The sequence below is a fragment of the Eleginops maclovinus genome, chromosome 23 (genome assembly GCF_036324505.1).
Source record: "Eleginops maclovinus isolate JMC-PN-2008 ecotype Puerto Natales chromosome 23, JC_Emac_rtc_rv5, whole genome shotgun sequence".
Taxonomy (NCBI): domain Eukaryota; kingdom Metazoa; phylum Chordata; class Actinopteri; order Perciformes; family Eleginopidae; genus Eleginops; species Eleginops maclovinus.
In genome coordinates, this window is record NC_086371.1 from 14,459,991 (window position 1) to 14,480,668 (window position 20,678).

The following is a 20,678-nucleotide window of genomic DNA, read 5'->3' on the forward strand; positions in this document are numbered from 1 at the left end:
AAACGGTGTTTTGACTGTAATTTTCAAATCTTTATTTATAAACACTGTATTGGTTTTTTTTTGGGGGGGGGGGAATAAATATAGCTGATATAGGTGATTTACACTTTACACTCACAATGTATCCTGTACCAATTTCATCACTTTCACTTTTCTAATGATAGATTTGTTGGGCAGTCTGTAGCACTAAGTAATATCAGCTCCTATGATAAGGTATTTAACGTGGCTCCTGCATTTATAATTGTCTCAAGATATACATGGCGCATAGCCTACTTCTAAATTAATGTATTTTTTAACCAAATTACCACACACAGGGGATCGGTGAACGCCCAAGGTGAATTCTGGTATTTTTTCCAAGTGGATTAACTTGGCCTGAAAGTCAAACTTCATATAATTTCCCAGTATATCTAATACGTATAACGTATTGTTATTTATTATTTAACATGTGGGCTGCCACATTTTGCCTTATGGTTTCTTCGTGCGATTTGTCCCTCAGTGCGCACCGTCTTACATCGTCACTTCCGTGTTTTCGTACTTCCGGTTTAGATACTTCATCCATGCTCCGCAAGCGCTGAATGTTCAACACGAAAGGCAGACTGAAGAAAGAGACCAAATAAACCAAAGCTATAATGTTCAAACTGGAAGGACTCGGGCCTAAAATGGACCCAGAGGAGATGAAGAAGAAAATGAGACAAGATGTCATCTCATCTGTACGAAACTTCCTTATTTACGTCGCCCTTCTCAGAGCCAGTGAGTACAGGCAGATGACATTGACATAGCCTACAACTCACAACACTGATATGTTTTACTACTTTTTTCTGGCTATAGGACAGTGTTGTTTCACCTCATGCATTTGATAGTTTTGTATGTATTATGGCAAATGTGATACAAAAAATAACGACACAAGCTACACTGCTCGAGATCCGACAGAGGCTGCACAATCTGTCGAAATACTGCAATTGTACAGGGATTTATTTAGTTATTTGAAAAAGACAATCAGTACCAAAACTTCTAGTTCTAAAAATACCAGTAAAGAGTTTAGTTCAATGCTTACTCTTGCTAAATTTACATAATATCGTTTCTTTGCATTGGTTTTCAACAAGTCATGTGTTGTTTTTAGTAGTATTCTGAGAACAGCAGAAAGGCAGAACGAGTACAGTTACATTTATGTTCATCATTTCTTAAATAATTTCATTATCATAACATTAACAAAGTATTTTCCTAAAGTGTCTTGCTATACATACATCTCATGGTCTCAGGGGTATTCATGGTCTTAACATAAACTAATACTCTGTTTATTCTGTGTTTACAGCCCCATATGTGTTAAAGAAGCTGGACAGCATATGAGCGGAGCAGCAGGTCTCTTCTTCGGCAATGCACTGAGAGTTTACTCCATCAGAGACAGGATCAGTCATCATCAGCAGAATTCCGGGGCCACAGCAGCAAATCCTGTTGGAGATGACTAAAGGCTGTCCATCACCTGAAGAAACACATTGTTCTCGTTTCTCATGTCTTGTTGAATACTTTAGTCTGTCTTTCATGTTAAACACATTGTGGTTTACTTTTTTAATGCAAATTCTAAATGTGTGTATGCCTGCTGTGTTCACACATTAAAGAAGAAACCTTCTTTTTTTTTGGATTTACATAACAGATTGTCAAACTGCATAACATATGTACACTGTAAGAAAACTTTCATTTAAACCTTGAATCTAAAATCACTGAAAATAAAAATTAAATGACAATAAGAAAGGATTTGGAACTGATTCATTGTCTTTGTTTGAACGTGATAACAGAGATCTTCAACAGCAACAGACATATTTTCTTGACTAGCCTCTAGATTAATTTTAACCTGTGCCTTGGTTCTTATTTAGAACAAAAATGCAATGTGTTTTATATTTCTCTTTTCTATATTTTTAACTAAAATACTAGTTTGTTAAAACTCACATGAATTGATAGGCACACGTTTCAAATTAAAATCTAAAATGTCATCTGCTTTGGGTTTTTAATTGGAGTAATAAAGCCAAAGGATATTGAAATGTAAATAAAAAGAATTGTACAAATATCCATTGTTTGTTGTTTGGAATGTACAGTGTATCAATTTGACTAGCAGTGTGCTGTAACCATTACAACATAATTTGATCAGATTGAACCAGGATTTAACCAATTGACTAAAGGTTTAACATAGTCGAATACAGATGCATTTCAGCAAAATGTCCACCAGGGGGCGGTGTGGTTTCATCCCAATGGTTGATGAGACAACATATGATGGAGGACTGTAGCTACTAAACCGGGTGAGTGTTAGGTTGTAAGGCTCTGGATTCGTATCATTAATGATAACCTTAAAGAAAGCAACATTAGGATAACATATTTTCGTCAGTGGAAGAAGAACTGTGCAGTTATCCGGCTGTTCTCGGAGACAAAGCCTGAGACCGCGTCGCATCCTCCGTTTTATTGTTGCACCAGGCCCGCCCATAATCCACAGCATCCCCGCTACAACAGACAATAGACTGCACATCACACCGGAGGTAGGCTCCTTTGGAAAGCCAGTGTCAAGTCAGCCTGAAGTTGTTTTAGCGGATGAGTAAATAACAAGAAGTTTGACAGCTCTGCCCTAGACAATGCCCTTTGTTGTGTTTTTGAATTTACACTAGTGCCACGGATGCTATAAAATACACCTGTACTGAACAAACTCCATCGTCCATGATGGACTTCCCAGGTCATTTCCAGCATATTTTCAAGCAGCTCAACCACCAGCGCCTCCATGCTCAGCTGTGTGATTGTGTGGTGTTGGTTGGAGGTCAAAGCTTCCAGGCTCACCGCTCAATCCTGGCAGCATCAAGCTCCCACTTCAGGGCTCTCCTGAGCTCCAGTGACAGTGGGGAGGAGGTTGGAGCTGATCCAGATGCAGGGGGTAACCCCAGTGTGATGCAACTAGATCCAGAGGTGGTGACCCCTGAGGCCTTTTCAACCTTGCTGGAAATGATTTACACCTCCACCCTCTCTCCTGGGGCTTCCAATGTGATGGATGTACTGCTGGCAGCATCTCACCTGCACCTCAACACTGTCGTCAAGGCCTGCAAGCTCCATCTGTCCAGGAAAAACTTTCCTGCATCGCCTCCAAAAGGCTGGAGGTCATTGCAACAGCAGCAGGCAGAGAGGTCGTCGTTGTTTCAACAGGCCACATCTGTCATGGAAGAGTACATCAGTGACGAGGAAGTCGGGGTGGAGGTTAGTCAATCTGGTGGAGTTGATGACCAGCGGGTGAGGAGGAGAGAAGTCCTAATTGCTGAACCGTTATTGAGGAACAAGAGGAAATCAAACAATGACAGGCTTGTTGGCAGAAAGAGGTCCTGCACACTGCCTGAGGGAAACTATAAGGATTGTTCACCTACTGTAACCAGAAGCAACGTCAGTACAGAGGAGGGTGGAGAGGAGCTAGTGCCCCCAGACTGCCTGCAGACGAGGGATGGTCTCTGGGAGAGCCGTGGCGAGGTGGAAATGGAGGAGAAATATGAAGCAACCAAGGGAGAGATAGAGGAGATCCAGCTGCCAAGCCAGTCCGACAGCAGCACAAGAGGTGTAGGTGTGTGGGATATGGGAGTAGTTACAGATGGAGACAATGTGGTCAAAATAAAGATAGGAGAAGAAGGGGAGGAAGATGGAGAGAAGCCGAAGATTGCAATGATTGAGGTGAAAAAGGAGAGCTCATACTCCCCAGATTTACAAGACAATTCTCCTCTATCTCCACCACCAGGCTACACTGACAACTTGGATGCACAACTAAATGAGGAGAAAATGGCCACAGCCTGCCCCACAGAGGCTGACGTTAGCTCTCTGCAATCCCAGCTGTGCACAGATCTTCAAACTGATGCAGAAGCTAGAGATCTGTGTGAGGAGTCAGTGGACGGTGAAGGCCTGGACAGCCTGTCAGAACTGGCCTTTTCCTGCTTCCTCAACCCCAGCAGTGACAGCGTGATAGGGGCTTTGGAGGAAGAAGATAGCCTAGCTAGCCTCACCGCTGCTGCTACAGCTGCTGCTGCCTCTTATGCTCAATCTGCTGAAGAACTATGTCAAAACTCAGAGGAATCCTCTCCTGCTCAGACCTCTGATCCCTCACTTGTTTTTCCTATGACGTCTGTCCCCTTGCAGCAGCTTCTCCCAACTCAGGGCCCTGGTTTCAGTGACACACTCATCCTCCAGCCCACTCAGAACTCTTTAACAGGGTTCCTGAGTAGCATCAAACCAAGCCTCAGTCTGGAAACCTCCCTCATCCAACCTTCCAGGGTCGGGAAAAGCTCAGGCGCGACAACCTTCCGACGCATTGCCCCCAAAGTGCTGCCTGGATCAGAAGCTGATGGTTCCTCTGGGTCCGCGGGGGATGCTGCGGAGCGGCCACCTCTTACCAGAGCTTCTGAGGATGTTCTATCCAAGTGCAAGAAAGCGGCTGCTGAAGACCACGTGATGTTAGTGGAAGGGGAGAAGAAATACGCATGCAAAATCTGCTGTAAGACCTTCATGAACCTGACTGACTGTAAGAAACATATTCGTGTCCACACGGGAGAAAAACCCTATCCATGTCCAAAGTGTGGCAAGCGCTTCAGCCAGTCGTCCCATCTGTATAAGCACTCCAAAAACACCTGCCTGAACTGGACGGATGATCAATCATTCCCTGATACCCTGCTGTCAACTGCTCTTAACTGAAGGGTGTTTTCTGGTTTGCACAAAAAAATCTAAAATGCACTCTGCAAGGTTGATTATTTATTACCCCATTAACTTATTTTAATGTTATGGTACATGAATTAAAATTCAATTAGCTAATGTTTTCAACACTGTTGTGATTTGTTAAAAACTTGAAACGTGAAATGAAATGGATACAAAATGTAGCCAAACTGATGAATGCACTGAAAATGTTCTCAAAGAATAATGTGTTTTACTCTGTGTTCAGAGTGATGAAAATAAATCATTCACTCAAAACTTTTTGGAGAATGAGTGACTTCTTATAAATAAAAATACAAAGCACACAGAGCATTATATTTAATCTAATCTGTGTTTATTCTCCAAAGACATGCCATATTTTTACACAAAACTGGAGTGTTGTATTGTTTAGAAGCGTCACTGACAGCATCACCTTTAGAGAAAAGGGCAGCTTGAATAATGCCAATCTTTATGGCAAGAATAAAGAGAGACAATGACTAATCTTAGGGAGTGCTGCTAGTTTCTTCATTAGCCTCTTAAATACTTAGAACTTAAATACATTTCTGAGATGACAAAACTGCACAAAGAATGTAATTCCTCTGAAATGCACATTGAACTCAAAGATTGAATCTCATATTAGTGCCTCTGACAGGATCCCACTATCAAGTTAATACTGACAAACTGTAGTCATGTATCTAAGCTTTGTAAACTACATTAGTATTCTTCTTTTTCAGCCCTTCCCCACTTTGATCTCAGATAGGAAACTATCACTAGGTCAGTACAGTAGTTATAGATGCAGCACCGGAGGAGACAAGTCGGCACAGCGGCTCAGTTTAAGCTTTAGAATGTGAGTTCACTTGGCATGTCCGTGCCCTGTAAACCTCCCAGCAGGTTCTGGGCCGACAAAGCTCCCATGATGCCTCTCGTGGAGTAGGTGGCACTGCCGATGTGTGGCAACACCACTGCACAAGATAGGAGAGGATAGAATATATAATTACAAAAGACTATAGAGTCAAATCAAAAGAGCGTAGGAAAGGTGGACAAAAAAACATGTTTACATATTTCACATCCTGTTTACCCACCGCAGTTTTTGAGTGTCAACAGAGGGTGGTTTGTTGGGAGTGGCTCAGGTGTTGTGACATCTAATCCAGCTGCAGCTATCTGTCCGCTACTCAGAGCTTCATATAGATCCTCCTGGTTCACCACAGTTCCCCTAAAACAAAGAACACACCACATCTTAGATTGTTTGTATGTAACAGCAAACAAGAGCTAGTGACAGAAACACATGACAACAGTCTACACCCATACCAAGGTCTATCACACCCATATTTGTGCTGCTTTACCTGCTTGAGTTGACGAAGACTGCTGTGTTTTTCATCTTGCTGAAGAAGGCCTTATCACACATGCCCTGGGTTTCTGGCGTCAGGGAGCAGGAAACAACTATAAAGTCGCTCTCTGACACAAGTGTGTCGAGGGGAACTGTTCAACATAGAGGAGAGGACAGGAGGACGAACAAAACAGGAGAGGAAACATAAACCAAAATGCATATTGTTGAAAGGTAGATAGATTTTAGTTAGTTTAACAAATCTAATTTACTTTTATTGTTATCTTCTACTATGCACTGGTATAAGTGTTGCTTCTTAAAATGAATATTATATTTTATTAAATATATTTGATTTATATTGGTTTATATTCTTATGATGTTTGAGGAATCTCTGGCAAAAAAACCTGTCATTTGGGATTAGTTCTACCTTAGCTTTTGTATGTTTTTATATTAGATTATCACTACTTACAGTATCTCCTGTCATTCTGTCCTGTTATGGTTTTTATTGTTTCCCTTACACTGTGTAAGCTTCTCTTCTTTTTCTTACCAAACTCTCCATTCACCTCAGCAGCGTGGGCCTTGGCTGTTCTCCCAGAGTACAGCAGCCTCTTCACTCCAAAGGGCATGAGCCTCCGAGCAATGGCCATGCCTAAACATAAATACACCCAGTTATTCAACTACAGATCTCAGCAGGGAAATAAAATCACAAAACTCTAGTATGAGAACACAGGTGTTGGATCTAGTTATATGACCGATACTGGCAAAGTAATTGAATCCACAGCAGCCTTACCAATGCGTCCCAGTCCAATGACTCCCACTGTGCTGCCAGAGAGACCGTAACCACACAGCCAGAGAGGCTTCCATGAGCTCCATCCCCCACTACAAGTGAACAGAAACAACTGCATGACCATTATGTAACTCAAATACCTGCACTCTTGAAGCAAAAAATAAATAAATAAAAAAGTAATCACAATGAAAGAAAACACAGATAGTGTAAATGTTGGGCTTGGTGACTTACTTTTTGACCTCCTCCACCCCCTCTGGCAACCTGCGAGCGGTGGCCAGCAGCAGAGCGACGGTCAGCTCTGCTGTGGCGTCAGTCAGGACATCAGGAGTGTATCCAACACGAATACCACTATGGAAAACAAACAGTCATTTGACTTGGATGTGACACTTCACCTTACTAGAAGAAGGTTTGTTTGAGAGTTATAAACTGTAGTTTGTGATATTGACCTACCGTTTTTTTATTTCATCAAGAGCCAAGTGGTCGTATCCAACTGAGAGGGTGCTGATTACTTTCAAGTTTGGTCCTGAAATTACAAAACATTAATCTAGACACTTGAGCTTAATATGTTTAGTGCTAATAAACAGTGCTAATACATTTAGTGGATTGATTTAGTGTTGGGATCTATTTTGATGATTAACTCTTCCTTTTTTTATAAAATTCAATATTGCTTTTCTCTGTTTCATAATTGTAAATGACAGTGACTATAAAATGTTTTTATTTTCATGTTTTACAATGCAGTTAAGGGTTTAAGATGCAGAAAAGGCGGGGCTCCTCCCCTTTATCTCTATCCCTGGTTTCCTGTGAGACAACACAACTGTCTGTAACACAAACAACATAGTAATGCCCCAAAAAACAATATTTGCTCTGGTAATTTCTTATAGAGTTTTAATAGACTGATAGCAAGTATGTAATCAATCAATGGATAACTTGATAACAAATACAGTATTTGTTACTTGCAATCCTCTTTTAGTGTATTGCCTTTTCTTACTTGATAATATTTGTTAAAATAAAGACCTTATATTATGTCTTATATTTTACATATTGAATACTATAAGTAATTTAGTTTTAAGTGTTATATTACTTGTATTTCATATATTATTATCATACTTGTAATTATTATGTACCCAGGACTCCCTGGGAATGTTGAGAATACTTAAATGCTTTAAAAAAGCAAATATGTGATTGATCGAGCAGTGCAATGTCCTAGTCTTACACACACACATGACGATTACCTGCAGCATCCAGAACCTCGGCATCGATCTTGTCTGACAGAAGACACAGCAGACCATGAGCTCCCTGCACACCTTTCAGAAGATCTGCCCTCTGCACGGGTTCATCTGAGTCCCACAGGGACACCTCACAGCTGAAACAGAAATAGGACGAATGCATGAAAAGGCATGTGACAAGGCATATAGGCTGAATTAGATATATAGGCAACACACTGTATCGTTGGACTTGTGTGACCCTAGACGAGGTCGCAGGATACATCTCATGTTTACTATTGGCTACAGAATTGTGTAACATGATTCCAAGCAAAACGACTCTCTTAACATATGGTGGGAAAAGAGTGAGACAGCTACGGTAGACTACAGGGCAGCTACACAACCTGTTGGTAGTTAATACAATCTGCCTTTCCAATGTCAAATATCAGTTCGTTTTATACTTAAATAATGCCTACACTCCAGCCGCGGACAGGATCTTCATCCCCTCCGGCGGGATGCGTCTGGTCAGGAAAACCTTCATGAGTTTACCAGCTGCAGTCTGCATCAACATGAATTTAAATCCTCTTCCGACTAAGGCTCTGTAACTTTGTGGGGAGGATTGAACGTTTGCTCCACAGCTAGAAAACTATACCAACACGCTGCTGCCTTCATCAGGAAGTACTTGGTTTCTTGGTACTGCGCATGCGTGGAGTTGTGTCTGTTTATTGCATGGCTGTGCAAGGTAACTAAAGAAGTGAGTTGTCTCTGATTTTATTGGTGTTCTTACACAATTGTCATTTTAGAATTAGAAACAGAATGAAAAACCTTGCCTTGTTTGTCTTTTGTCAGTAAGGGTGTCAGTTTTAAACGGATGGCTCTGCATTTAGCCGGTCATACCTTTCTATGTATAGCGTACTTGAGAGAACATTGTAGCCCTTTCTCATTTCTCAAAACTCCCCCCACTAACATCTCATTCACGTAAGGATTTGTTTACATTTCTCTTCTTACTTCACTTGCTGCGGTCTTGTCAAAAAAGAAAAGATCGGACCATGTCGCCACACCGACAGGCGACCCCACCGTGTATACACATTGGGAAGATTAAAACAGTAAAACGTCGTTTAAAGTCGTATAAACTGTTAGTGAAAGTCTTATATTCCAAATGCTGCTTTAAAAAGTGAACAGTTTTGCAGAATGGCCCATTTCAGAGTAATGTGTGTGACATCAATAGATAATAATGATGATACGTCATCACTTTGACATTTCAGTGAAGGTGAAGCTTGTTTTACTGATATATTGCTGGCTACCTTTTTGTTGCTTCCCCCATGAAGTAATAAAGTGGTATATTAATTTACAATAATAAATTACCAATAATTCGTATTATCCACCTTTACTAGCTAAATCATTAATTGATATGTAATAATAATAATATAATTGTGATAAAAAATCATATATGTACAACTTTCTACACCAGTGCATTTGCTGCTGAACATGCAGATTTTAGTATTTTAATATTGTAGTGTATAATATACACATTTTAATAAGAACAATATATTATTCTTCAAAGATTCAGCTCTACAGTTTTATTGTTATATTACTATTTTTAGTGTTATTTTGTAAGAATACATATTTTCTTTCATTTTACTTGTAAAAAAGTCAATGTGAATTTAAGGGAGTATATTTTTTGTTGTTTTGCATTTTTGTACTAATGTTGTACCTTATATAAAACATACATTTGCAATTAATTAAATCTTATTTAAAATGTCCAAAATGCAAACTTACATTCATAGCCTCAATCTTTATGTTTTGATTATTTTAAACAACATTCTATATTTCATTGTAGTCCAAGAGGAAAGTGAGAGTAGAGGCCTTTAAAAGGCTAAAATAGAATCGACGTGCCTCTGGATGTGCCTGCGTATGACGTCATTGTCCCCTCCTGCTACTTCTGTGCTCGTGCCCGGGCTGCTTCAGCGCAGTGGTCATTCGTGAGCTGTGCCTGTAAATGGTGTAGTCTGCAGAGGGCGGAATAAGAGACACTCAGTACTTGAGGAACAAACAAGTAGCCTTCAAAGCAGGAAATTAAAAGGGGGGCCAAGTCTGTAAAAGGTGAGGAAATAGATTGTATTTCTTTTGGTATTTTAATATCTTAATATTAGCAAAGGCTATTTATCGTCAGCTGATAGCTTGGGCTGGTTGTAACAGGCTATCGTTACTCGGCTTGTTGTTAATGGTTTGTTGCATGTGTATTTCAGTCGTCAGTCACGATCAAAACTATATAAGCTTACTAACCTGTTAACAATTCAGGGATATCACTGAGATTAATATCGGTATGCAACGAGCTGTGACCGGATCACATATTTATTGTCATTAGTGCAGGCGTCACCGCACTGTCATATCGATAGTCAGCAGAACACAGATTAACAACTATAGGCAAATATAAATATAAATGTATTATATTCATGTGCATAGTGATCTCGGACACACTCTTCATTTTATCAAGACGACTTAATTATATCCATAAGAAGGATATCTATTATCAGTATCTTAATAATTGTTAAGGTTAATTATAGTCTCTATCTTTTCTATCTGTTTATTGCGGTAAATAATAACATGATTAGGCTCTAATGAAGGGAAACTGACATTGTTATTGATAAAATCATCTACCACAGTATCATATAGCATTGTCCTTAAACTTGAGTTACCCTATTTATAAGTTTAATATCCAGATAAAAGTGGAGTTGACTTACCAAATTATTAAAGTACATCACATTTTGTTTATGCAAAATTGTCATTGAGTAATGTTTGTGTCATAACAACAGAGATGAGACAAAACCTCTACGATTATCCCATGCTGACATTTTGTCTATACATTTTCTTTAATGTAAAATATGTTTTTATACTGGAAACATATAATCATATCTGATATTCAACCTGTTTTGGTTTCATACTTTAGTGTTCTCTTTGTGGTTTCTGACATGCCACCATTTTTCAATACTATATTTAGTTTTTGGTCATAGGGGACTACCGTTTTTCCCTAAAATCTATAAAAATAAATAAAGAATGTTAAGACTTGTGTGTCCCAAAAATATATATCTTGGTTTGACTGATTTTTGAAAATATTTGCAAATTTGTGCCCCGAGAACAATTCCTTAGGGATTTCAAAGTTTTGGTTGAGGGCTCAAATTGGTAAAGTAACTGTGGAATAATTGAAAACTCAAATGCATCTGTTTCTCAGGAGTTCCTAAAGCAGACAACTAAAATCCTTAAATTCCTCGAGTCTCTGGCATGAACCCTATCCAATAAAATATCCACATGTTATTTTCAGGAAAACATTCCAACCATTCGCCCCGCCCACTGCACTCTTTTGGCCGAGGAACCTGCAGAGCCTGTCTCAGCCTGCAAGCAACCGCAGGTTAAGTGGAGAGAAGCCTGCACTCTGCCATGGCTCTGTTGACCCTGCATAGGCTCCCGTCCATCGCCACCTCTCCAGTGAGTTCAGCCATCCCACACTCGTCAAGTTTGCTCCATGAGATATAAAATAATGAGCTTTTTGCTTTAGAAAGCATGGTTTAGAACCACAAAAGTTTTAATGAATGAAGCTGTTTGGTTTTTTACTTGCTCTCAGGATTGTGATTGCATTGATAGGCTCACATGGCAAACATGCAACAGATATAGTCATCATCATCTAACTGATTAAGCTTTCATTCACATTCATTACAGCAATGTGAATGAATCAGCTTCTGTTTGTCCTAATGCCCCTGCAAACAGTGACACATATAATCATATAAACACGTATTATCATCAGCCTCTGTCTCTAATTGTATCTCCTCATTCTGTCCCTCTATCATGAAGATTATTTACCTTTACATCCTAGGCCTGGCTTTTCTTCTGCTCATTTCCAACTAAAACGACCTGACTCTGGGTCCAAGTTTCATTTTTTTGCACATTTTGTCACAGTATCTAATCACTCTACTATCTTAACTTGTGTTCTCTCCTTTTCTTCTTCTTCAAACCCCCATTGTTCCTCTCCTGGCTCCTGCCCATTGCTCCTTTTTATTTTATTTTCTTGCCTCTGTCTGGACTTGTCAGTTGCGTAACAGGTAATGTTACTGTCTCAAGTTTCTTTCTCCGTAAACCCTTCGTTCTGCTGCTCCTTCTCTCTCTGATTGGTTCTCTCTTCTTCCCCTCTCTTGCATTGTGCTTCTCCTTATTTCCTACTTCACTGCAATCATAGTTGTTTTAACACCCCCACCCCCTTGTGCTAACATATCACTCTTGTGTCTGTTCAGTCACTTCGGTCCTTCACTGCACCTTATCTGTGTTGCACCACATTTCACCCGAGAAGTGATTGGACATTTTTTGCCAGCCCTTTGTGTACGCACTTCTCAACAGCAAAGACATCACTCACACTGCCTCCAATGTTCCCAGATCATTTGTAACAGCGTCAGTAACAAGTCAGAAATGTGCGGTTTGGGAGCATTAAAAATAACTTATCTCATATTACCTAGTGAAATCCAAGTCCAGCAAAGGATTGCTCAACAGACATGTTACGTAGGGTTGGAATATATAGAATGTAATTAAAATATCTGATATTAAAAATCACCACTAAAACAAAAATCATTCAAGTACACAGAATTACTCACTCATAAACACAATCATTTTGATTTATTAGGGCCTTTGTAGGTTATTTTTTTTTGGTTATTGATAGGAATGGAGGAGATGGGCAATAATAATGTAACAAAGAAAACAATGTTTTACTATTACAAGAAAAAAACCTCCCTTAAGCTAAATTAAAGCAGGTACATTAGTAGGAAAATAAAACTACAATAATCTCTGAGATTAAAGTCCTAATTTTACAATTTTTAAATAATAAAAAAAGTTATTTTCTCAGAACTTTGATCTCGTAAGGGTCTTTTGTTGTTATATTTGCCCCTCTGTAATTATTTACTTCTCCTACAATTACCCGAACATGCCCTCATACACAACAGAGGCTAAAAAATGTTTTCCTGGTCTCCCTGATGAGGCTTTCTGTGATTTTTTTATTTTAATTTTTTAAGAATGAAAGCCTTCAAAGAAGAGGAACGCTTCAGAAAAGGTAAATGAGTACTTGTGTTGTCTTCTGTCATCTCTTTAAGCTCATCAAAAAATAATTCCCAGTGTCTGGGTTTCAGCGCAATTTACAAACTGTCCTCTGTCCTTCTGTAGGGAGAGCTTCGCCCTGGTGAAGGGGGCGGTCCTCCTGCTGGAAGAGGGTGAGAGAGTGGGCCTCCATGAGGAAACTTGTCCCTCTCCACCTTCTCCTGTTAAGGAAGGCAATGGCGCGTCAGACAAACAGCACAGACAGCTTCATGCCATGGTGGAACAGCTGCGACCGGAAGATACTATGAAGCTGGTGAGATGCTTCAGATCAGTAGAAGTTGAAAATAACAAGCAGAAAGATCTTGGCTTAATTGTTCGGATTAAGGAGGATACTGTGCTGTAGCTAGCGCACATCAGGTAGACAGTCATAATATGAAGGGGTTTTATCAGGATATTAAGTTTAATGTAAACGTATAGGATGAGTTCTACACTGATGATCTATACTGGTATCTTTGAGTGTTTCAGTCATAGGTTTCAGTCGGTTACCTAAAAAACAATGCTAAACTGGTGCTTTCCAAAGCATTACACTGATGTTTAGAGAGGCCGGTATGTTTTTCAGAAAGCTGTTGGATTAATTTCACCCTTAAACTATGAAAATGTGCTGCAGGGACCGCAAACCTTCTAATGTAGGTATTAGATAGTCCACCACGTTGAACATTTCTTTTATCCTATTTTGCATGGACATCTCTTATAGTCATGGGGTTATGAGTTTCCCTGAAGGAAAAATACACCACTGTACCTTCAGACGTATTACCATGCATCGCGTGTTTTCACATTCCTATACTGAAGGATGTTTGTCTGCTTAAAATGCAAATGCAAAGCAGAATTTGCTGTGTTGATAGCTGAAAAAAAAGAATGGGTCAATCTTAAACATGATGTGTGAAAAGGATCATCTGAAATGCATTTGGAGTTGCTGTGTTAAAACATGTCCGTCCCGCTGTGGTCCTTCCCGGAAGGCCAACACTGTGTGTTATCAGTCAGCTTTGTATGGTTTCATTAGGTTTCACATCAGATTACAGAGGGAACTGCAACATGTGTATGTAAAGTTCAATACTTATACTTGGCCACACTCTTCTTGACTTCCTTTCTGTCTTGTTTCTTTCACTCATCCTCTGTCTCCATGCTGCTCTTATAATTTCCCTCTGTCATGCAGGCGGTGCAGTTGGAGTCTATCAGCTCGGTCAGAGTCAGATATCTGATCGTTGTCTGCACCCTCGGCAACAAACAGGAGAGCATCCTGCTGGGCATGGATTTCCCCAACTCAGACAGGTGTGTGTAAACAAGAAGCGAGTGTACTGTGTCACACAGATAACATTTCCATTCAGTTAATCATTTCTGGTTTAGCTTTAACAAGTTAACCTTGGTTTCTGCTTCCTTCCTGCCTCTTTGCAGCGACCAGTGCACCATCGGCCTGGTTCTGCCGATATGGAGCGACACTCAGGTGTATCTGGACGGAGACGGGTAAGAACATTTAAAAAACTGGGAATGAGGATTGAATTGAAACACACGAGCGAGGAGTTTGTGAGGCTGCAGCACAGACGGTGCAGCCTGATGTCTGGGATTCTGGCCAGTGATAATGTGAAGGAGTAATGGTCTCTATTTATGGAACAGAATCATTCCCCATGAATTACAACTACTCCTATGACTCATCTAGACTCTTACATAAGCATGGAGATCATGAGTTCTTGCAATGAACGATGAAAGTGAAGTAATGTTGTTTCGTTGTCGTTTTGTGAGGCTGTTTTTTGACTCCAGGCCTCCCATTACAGTGTTCTCTTTATGTGTCTACGCTCAGAGGAGTACGTACTTTGAAACTGAGTTAGCAGCTTTTAAAACTGTTGAGCTCAGGTTTCAACTAATGTGTTTAAACTAAGTGTGGAAAAAGAAGCTCTGATTGGCTGCCCCCTCCCCCCCTGTCCTCACATATTTATTGTCCACATTCTTAATAAGAACCGTCACTAATTTACACTGAATAATCCCTCTCTGTCTCGTAGTACGATAATGCTTCTTATCAGCATCACTTCCTTGTTTCTCAGCTATTTTTATTCTCAATGTTGTAGCTCATGCTTCTGTCTTTCCTCCTCAGTGGTTTTAGCGTCACCGCTGCAGAAGAGACCAGAATTTTTAAGCCTGTTTCCATGCAGACCATGTGGTAAGAGAAAACACATGAATGAAATTAGCATGGCATGTGTTACATCACTTCTTAAAGCACCTGGTTACACGGTTTTCTCTTGCTGTAGATCTTGCATTAAAAACCCTTCCTGAGGTTTTTTTAATCAAAGTTATATGTTTTGTTCCGTCCCCACTCCGTTAGGTCTGTCCTGCAGGCGCTGCACGGCTGCACTGAGCGTGCGGTCAGGGCAGCAGTGATCCCAGGAAACGGTCTGGAGTGGGCCGAGCACTACCACCAGCACATCGAGTCGGACCGCTTCTGCCTCAACGAGTGGGAGGCCATGAATGACCTGGAGTCGGTCCGCAGGGACAGTGACGGACAGAGGTGAGGAACACACAGCTAGACTGAGTAAACATATTCAGCAACAATCAACCTCTGCTATGAATGTGTAAATAAAAATGTGAAATTTCTGCACACTGTTAGTGACCAGTCAGGTTGTACTTAAACTTCCTTTTTTCTTGCGTTCTCAGCTCGGCAGAGAGAATATCCGACGAGACGCTGATCAAAGAGCACCTGAGAGACATCCTGAGTACTGAAGACCTGGACAACCTCACGTCTAAAATGGTAAGAAGTGCAGGCGGATATCAGGAGGAAGTTGGCTTGAATACAATCAGATAACTAGGGTTAAATCATTCAAAGTAAAATATATGTAAGCGGTTATTTTTGCATGTCTATTTGTTCTGTTCAAAGACTTTACTTCTACACAGTTGCAGGTAGTAATATGCCATCATTTCCAAAATACACAACATACACAGACATTCAGCCATTCAAAGCTTATTTAATCAACTTTAATAAAGGCTTCTAGTGTAGAAAACACATTGGATAAAGCCCTAATGAGTGTTTAATGTGACCTCTTCTTTACTGTTGCAGGTACACTCTGCTCTGGAAACCAGGATAGGCTTCGACATGAAACCCTTCAAGGAGTACATTGACAATGAGATCCTGGTCACCATGGCACAGATGGATAACCCCTCCAAAATATTTGACTTCCTTTACCTGGTGAGTGATTGCTGACATCCAAATTCAGTAATAGGCTCTGTTATACCCTCATAGCAAGAGGCCTTTCTTATGCTCTAGTTAATAAACTCAAATGTACTTTCACCAGGATGTTGTCATGTGATCGTAACTTCCGCTTTTTGCGACTGCTGTGTTGAAAGCGATAGGGAAGACGATTTGTTGACCCTTTCCTTTGTGTGCACTCAACTCGCCCTTCTGCTTCCTGGTTTCAGGGCTCTGAGTGGAACGCAGCTAACTTCGAGGAGCTGCAGAAAAACAAGTCAGTGTTTTCTGTTTGAGGTTTCCATTGTCTCATGACTCCCAAGTTAATACTTAAATTGTGCCATTGTGTTTTGCTGCGTCATCACCTCTATCGGTCTAACTTTGTGTCTGTTTGTTTTTCAGTGTGGGCTATATTCTGAATGTGACGAGGGAGATTGACAACTTTTTCCCAGAGTCCTTCACGTACATGAACATCAGAGTGTACGATGTGGAGGCCACCGACCTGCTGCCTCACTGGAAAGACACGTACAACTTCATCAAAACGGCGAGGTAGTTCTGCAACCCCAAACGCATCACAACATGACTTACATGGAAACTAAAAAGGCATTGTTCAGTCTTACAGTTGTAGAAAAGCACATCACGATCACATTGTGTCCTTAACTTCATAACATATTTAGATTTTGTCCAGTTACTGAACATGAACCATATTATAATAACATTTAATACATAGATAGATAGATAGCAGTCTGTTGGAGAAGGAGCTCCACTGTCTGTCCAGCTGCTGGTGGAGAGGTTGGGTGGGGTTATCCATGATTGAAAACAGTTTGTTCAGAGTCTTCCTCTCCACCACAGCTACAAAATTGTCCGGTTTGACGCCGATGATAGAGCCAGCCTTTCGGAATCAGTTTATTGAGTCTGCTGGCGTCTCCGGCTCTGATTCATATACTTGTGACTGCTCCAATCGGCACAGAGCCTTATCAAAATGTTTGACAGGTTAAATCCAGAGACCCTAGAAGACGATATGTTCCAGCAATCGATAAAGTCCTCCTGTATTGTTACACAGACAAGTGCAAACTCACTTTAACAGAGTTAGGGGAGCAGACTAACACCACTGCAGGCTTCTCATCTAACCCTTTACCAGTGAATGGCATTTCCTCAAAATTGTTCATTTTGTTAGTAGCTTTATCTCAACGGCGATGTTGCTGTTAACATCTGTTGCACTGTGACTTATACTTAAATATCAGTTCATTTCTATATCTATAATAAGTCAAGCAAAGCCCGTAAAACCGCTAAGTGACTTGCTCCTGATCTCCGCGTATCGCAGGGACAGTGGACAAGCTTTGTTGGTGCACTGTAAGATGGGCGTTTCTCGCTCTGCTTCCACGGTGATCGCCTACGCCATGAAGCAGCATCACTGGCCGCTGGATGTGGCGTTGGCCTACGTCAGGGATCGCCGGTCCATCGTCAAGCCCAACGAAGGCTTCATGAGGCAGCTGCAGACCTACAATGGCATCCTCAACGCCAGGTCAGCCATGCTGTTAGGCTCAATGCTGTATGAAGATCTACGGCTGGGGATTTAAATTTTTGTGCTCATGTGAGTGTGTTTCTTCTATATTATAGCCAGCAGCGCCACAGCGCACTCTGGAGGCGGAAGTCGAGAGACCAAAGACAAAAGTCAGTCCGCAAGGAGGCAAGACGGGAGGAAGGAAAGCCAGAAGAGGAAGAGGAGGAAGAGGAGGATGAGGAGGATGACGATGATGATGAGGGACTTGGCGATTATGAGAGTGATGAAGAGAGTCCAGATGAAAAAGATGAAGCGAAGGAAGACACAGACGTAAGTAGTTACATCAATGGCATGATATTATAATTTTAGATCCTGAACGCTCTTCATTTTAAGTTTCTGCATTTTCTCAAACACACCCAGGTGTTTGAAGATCCCCCCCCACAGGATGAGACCGACCCGGGGTCCGAGCCAACCCCAGCCTGTTCTGTTACAGTGAATGAACCAGACAAGGTGAGCAGACACACACACACACACACACACACACACACACACACACACACACACTGTTTATCGCTGCATGCGCCTCTTCTGATGTTGTTTCTCTCTCTCTCTCTCGCTGTCACCTGAAGGTGGCTCCGAGTGTAAATCGCAGTGGCAGGATGAACCTGTTCTCTCTCATGCAGTCCATCAGTGATGAAGACAAAGGACGAGAGCAGGTAAATGAAGCTGAGTGATATTCTCTCTATTATGCTCTTTATAAGTTAGCTGCTTCACACACAAATAGCGGATTTGTTCAAAAAATATAGAGGACATTGGTGTTGAAATGAACTCAGGAGAGATGTGTTGGGTTGTTTTTGGTAATGGTTACTTTTTAATGTTTTCTAATTCCGATAGATGTCTTTTTTACATTTTTTGTATCTTCCTTTCCCTGATTTAAGGTAGACATGAGGGCTGAGACATTATGTATTCTTTCAGGCAACTCAATAAATAAATAGCCTATATAAAAAATGACATAGAAAAGTTTGCTCCTGTGTAATTACTTGTTGGTGTACTGAGACAGCAATATAAAGAGTTTCACATGGAATTTAGAGAAAGAAAATATGTCCAGCTTTACATTCAACGTTTTTTACATGCATACACACAAAAAAAGTCATCAGATTAAGAATATTGTTTTAGATTAAACTACACTGGGGTATTTCCAAAACCAGAATTCTTAGGTTGTGATGAGGGAGTTGAAGAATTAAGCTAAATGAATGCTGAAAATCATACAGCTGCTGCTGCTCTTGAAAAGTACCACTCATTTTTAGTTTTTACCAACATTTAAGTTTGAAGTGAAAATTACTTACCATTATTATGCCTGAGCTCTATGCACGATCGTTCTTTCTAAATGTTAGTTCAGTGCCAATGCACTTTAAGCGTAATTTCTACTTCTTTGTTCCCTTAGTTCCTCGGCAGTCCGACGCGGTCTCCGCGGCAACGAAGGAGTAGCCAAAAGCGGCCTGGTCTGACTCACCAGAGAGCATTCGTGGATGTTTCACCTGAGCCACGAAGCCTGCCTGGCGCTTCTAAAACCAAACCCTGGAGTGATGAAAGAGACTGATGGGCAGGGAGGTGTGACCCATGAAGGAGGCAGAGAGGAGGAAAAGATGGCAGGGGGGGGGGAATGATGCATATCTCTGTTCAAAATTATTATAACTGATGATGGTTCATTTTTGATATAAGGATGATACTGTAATATAGCACTGAAAGCCATGATATCTGATGGCTGAAGTCATTATTAGTGTACTTTGTTGTGGTATTATTATTATTATTATTATTATTATTATTATTATTATGGGATTTTCAGTGTTTTTAGAACATGCCACATACAGATGATCCCTCTCTCTTCCCTTCTTCTGCTCTCACATCACCCCTCCACAGAATCTATGCAAAAACTCTTCTGCTTTTCTCTTTCTATGTGAATATGAGGATGTATGCTGCCAGTCCAAGCTAGATGTTTGAATAGAGTTCTCCCATCAGAAGTCTTTTTCACAAGACGCTCCTTTTTGACAGATGGGAGGAGTGCATATTATCTAAGCTGTGCATCATGGACCAAGTCAGGGCCAGTTTTATGGCACAAGCCAAACCACGTATTCTAATGTGCCAATGATTATATTGAAAGTCTGTATCATTTGAGTTTGTTAGGAACCAATTTCACTCATTTTATTTTATTCTTTCTGTTTAAACACCAGAGCTGTAGGAGTGCCTTCAACCTGAGAATGATTACGACTCAAACTGGTGATTTTTATGTTTTTACTCTGAGGTGGTGGCTGCATATCGTATGTCTCTTGTACTGTTGCTCTGATTACAGTTTAATGTGACTTCCCAAAGTTTTTTGCATGTATGCATAAAGCATATGTATACAGTTTATATGTCTCGACAGAGAATTGCTGATGACCTGGGTGCATGTTATGCGTTTTTATACCAACATGTATGAGCTCAGGGTTTTCTCATGTATTTATAAGGCTGTTTTATGAACTAAGCTAAATTATTCAAAATACTGTTTTCAGACTCATGATCACTGGATGCTGAGACGGAATATTTTAATTTCATGCTGTTAGTTTTTGTCCAGTGAACCCAAAGCTAAAGCTTACTTTATTTAACCTGCATGCTTACATTTAAAGAAAACATGCACTTTATAATCTCACAACACATCCGCCCCACTGCCTGAGCCAGCAACACACTGTACTATGAATAAAATGATCCTTTTATTTTCCTTAATGTCTCGACGTGTTAAGTTCTCCACTGTCTGCACATCACTCTTGTTTACAATAAGCACTATGAGTGAAAAAATAAACAGTTATACTAAAACCAAATGTTTC

The 20,678-nt window shown here is 40.5% G+C and overlaps 4 protein-coding genes across 4 annotated transcripts; 3 read left to right on the top strand and 1 right to left on the bottom strand.

Moving 5' to 3' along the window:
• The first annotated feature begins 503 nt into the window (after positions 1–503).
• tomm5 (translocase of outer mitochondrial membrane 5 homolog (yeast)) lies at positions 504–1,749 on the top strand. Its single transcript, XM_063876546.1, has 2 exons — positions 504–747; positions 1,310–1,749. The coding sequence occupies exons 1-2, from the start codon at positions 627–629 to the stop codon at positions 1,342–1,344; spliced, it is 156 nt and encodes a 51-aa protein (XP_063732616.1). The 5' UTR covers positions 504–626; the 3' UTR covers positions 1,345–1,749.
• Positions 1,750–2,249: 500 nt separating this feature from the next.
• Positions 2,250–4,886, top strand: LOC134859819 (zinc finger and BTB domain-containing protein 5-like). The gene has a single exon (XM_063876543.1). The coding sequence runs from the start codon at positions 2,698–2,700 to the stop codon at positions 4,696–4,698; it is 2,001 nt and encodes a 666-aa protein (XP_063732613.1). The 5' UTR covers positions 2,250–2,697; the 3' UTR covers positions 4,699–4,886.
• Positions 4,887–5,025: 139 nt separating this feature from the next.
• grhpra (glyoxylate reductase/hydroxypyruvate reductase a) lies at positions 5,026–8,709 on the bottom strand. Its single transcript, XM_063876544.1, has 9 exons — positions 8,482–8,709; positions 8,036–8,166; positions 7,254–7,326; positions 7,035–7,151; positions 6,807–6,895; positions 6,564–6,665; positions 6,036–6,171; positions 5,775–5,905; positions 5,026–5,654 (listed from the first exon to the last, which is right to left on the bottom strand). Exons 1-9 carry the CDS (start codon positions 8,574–8,576, stop codon positions 5,533–5,535), a joined length of 996 nt encoding a protein of 331 aa, XP_063732614.1. The 5' UTR covers positions 8,577–8,709; the 3' UTR covers positions 5,026–5,532.
• A 1,237-nt stretch (positions 8,710–9,946) lies between these two features.
• si:ch211-203d1.3 (protein phosphatase Slingshot homolog 3) lies at positions 9,947–20,577 on the top strand. The gene is made up of 17 exons (XM_063877328.1): positions 9,947–10,108; positions 11,328–11,491; positions 13,060–13,097; positions 13,208–13,394; positions 14,295–14,410; positions 14,534–14,602; positions 15,228–15,293; positions 15,456–15,638; positions 15,785–15,878; positions 16,185–16,313; positions 16,544–16,590; positions 16,716–16,862; positions 17,638–17,838; positions 17,934–18,147; positions 18,238–18,327; positions 18,447–18,533; positions 19,262–20,577. Exons 2-17 carry the CDS (start codon positions 11,444–11,446, stop codon positions 19,415–19,417), a joined length of 1,872 nt encoding a protein of 623 aa, XP_063733398.1. The 5' UTR covers positions 9,947–10,108; positions 11,328–11,443; the 3' UTR covers positions 19,418–20,577.
• The last annotated feature ends 101 nt before the right edge of the window (positions 20,578–20,678 follow it).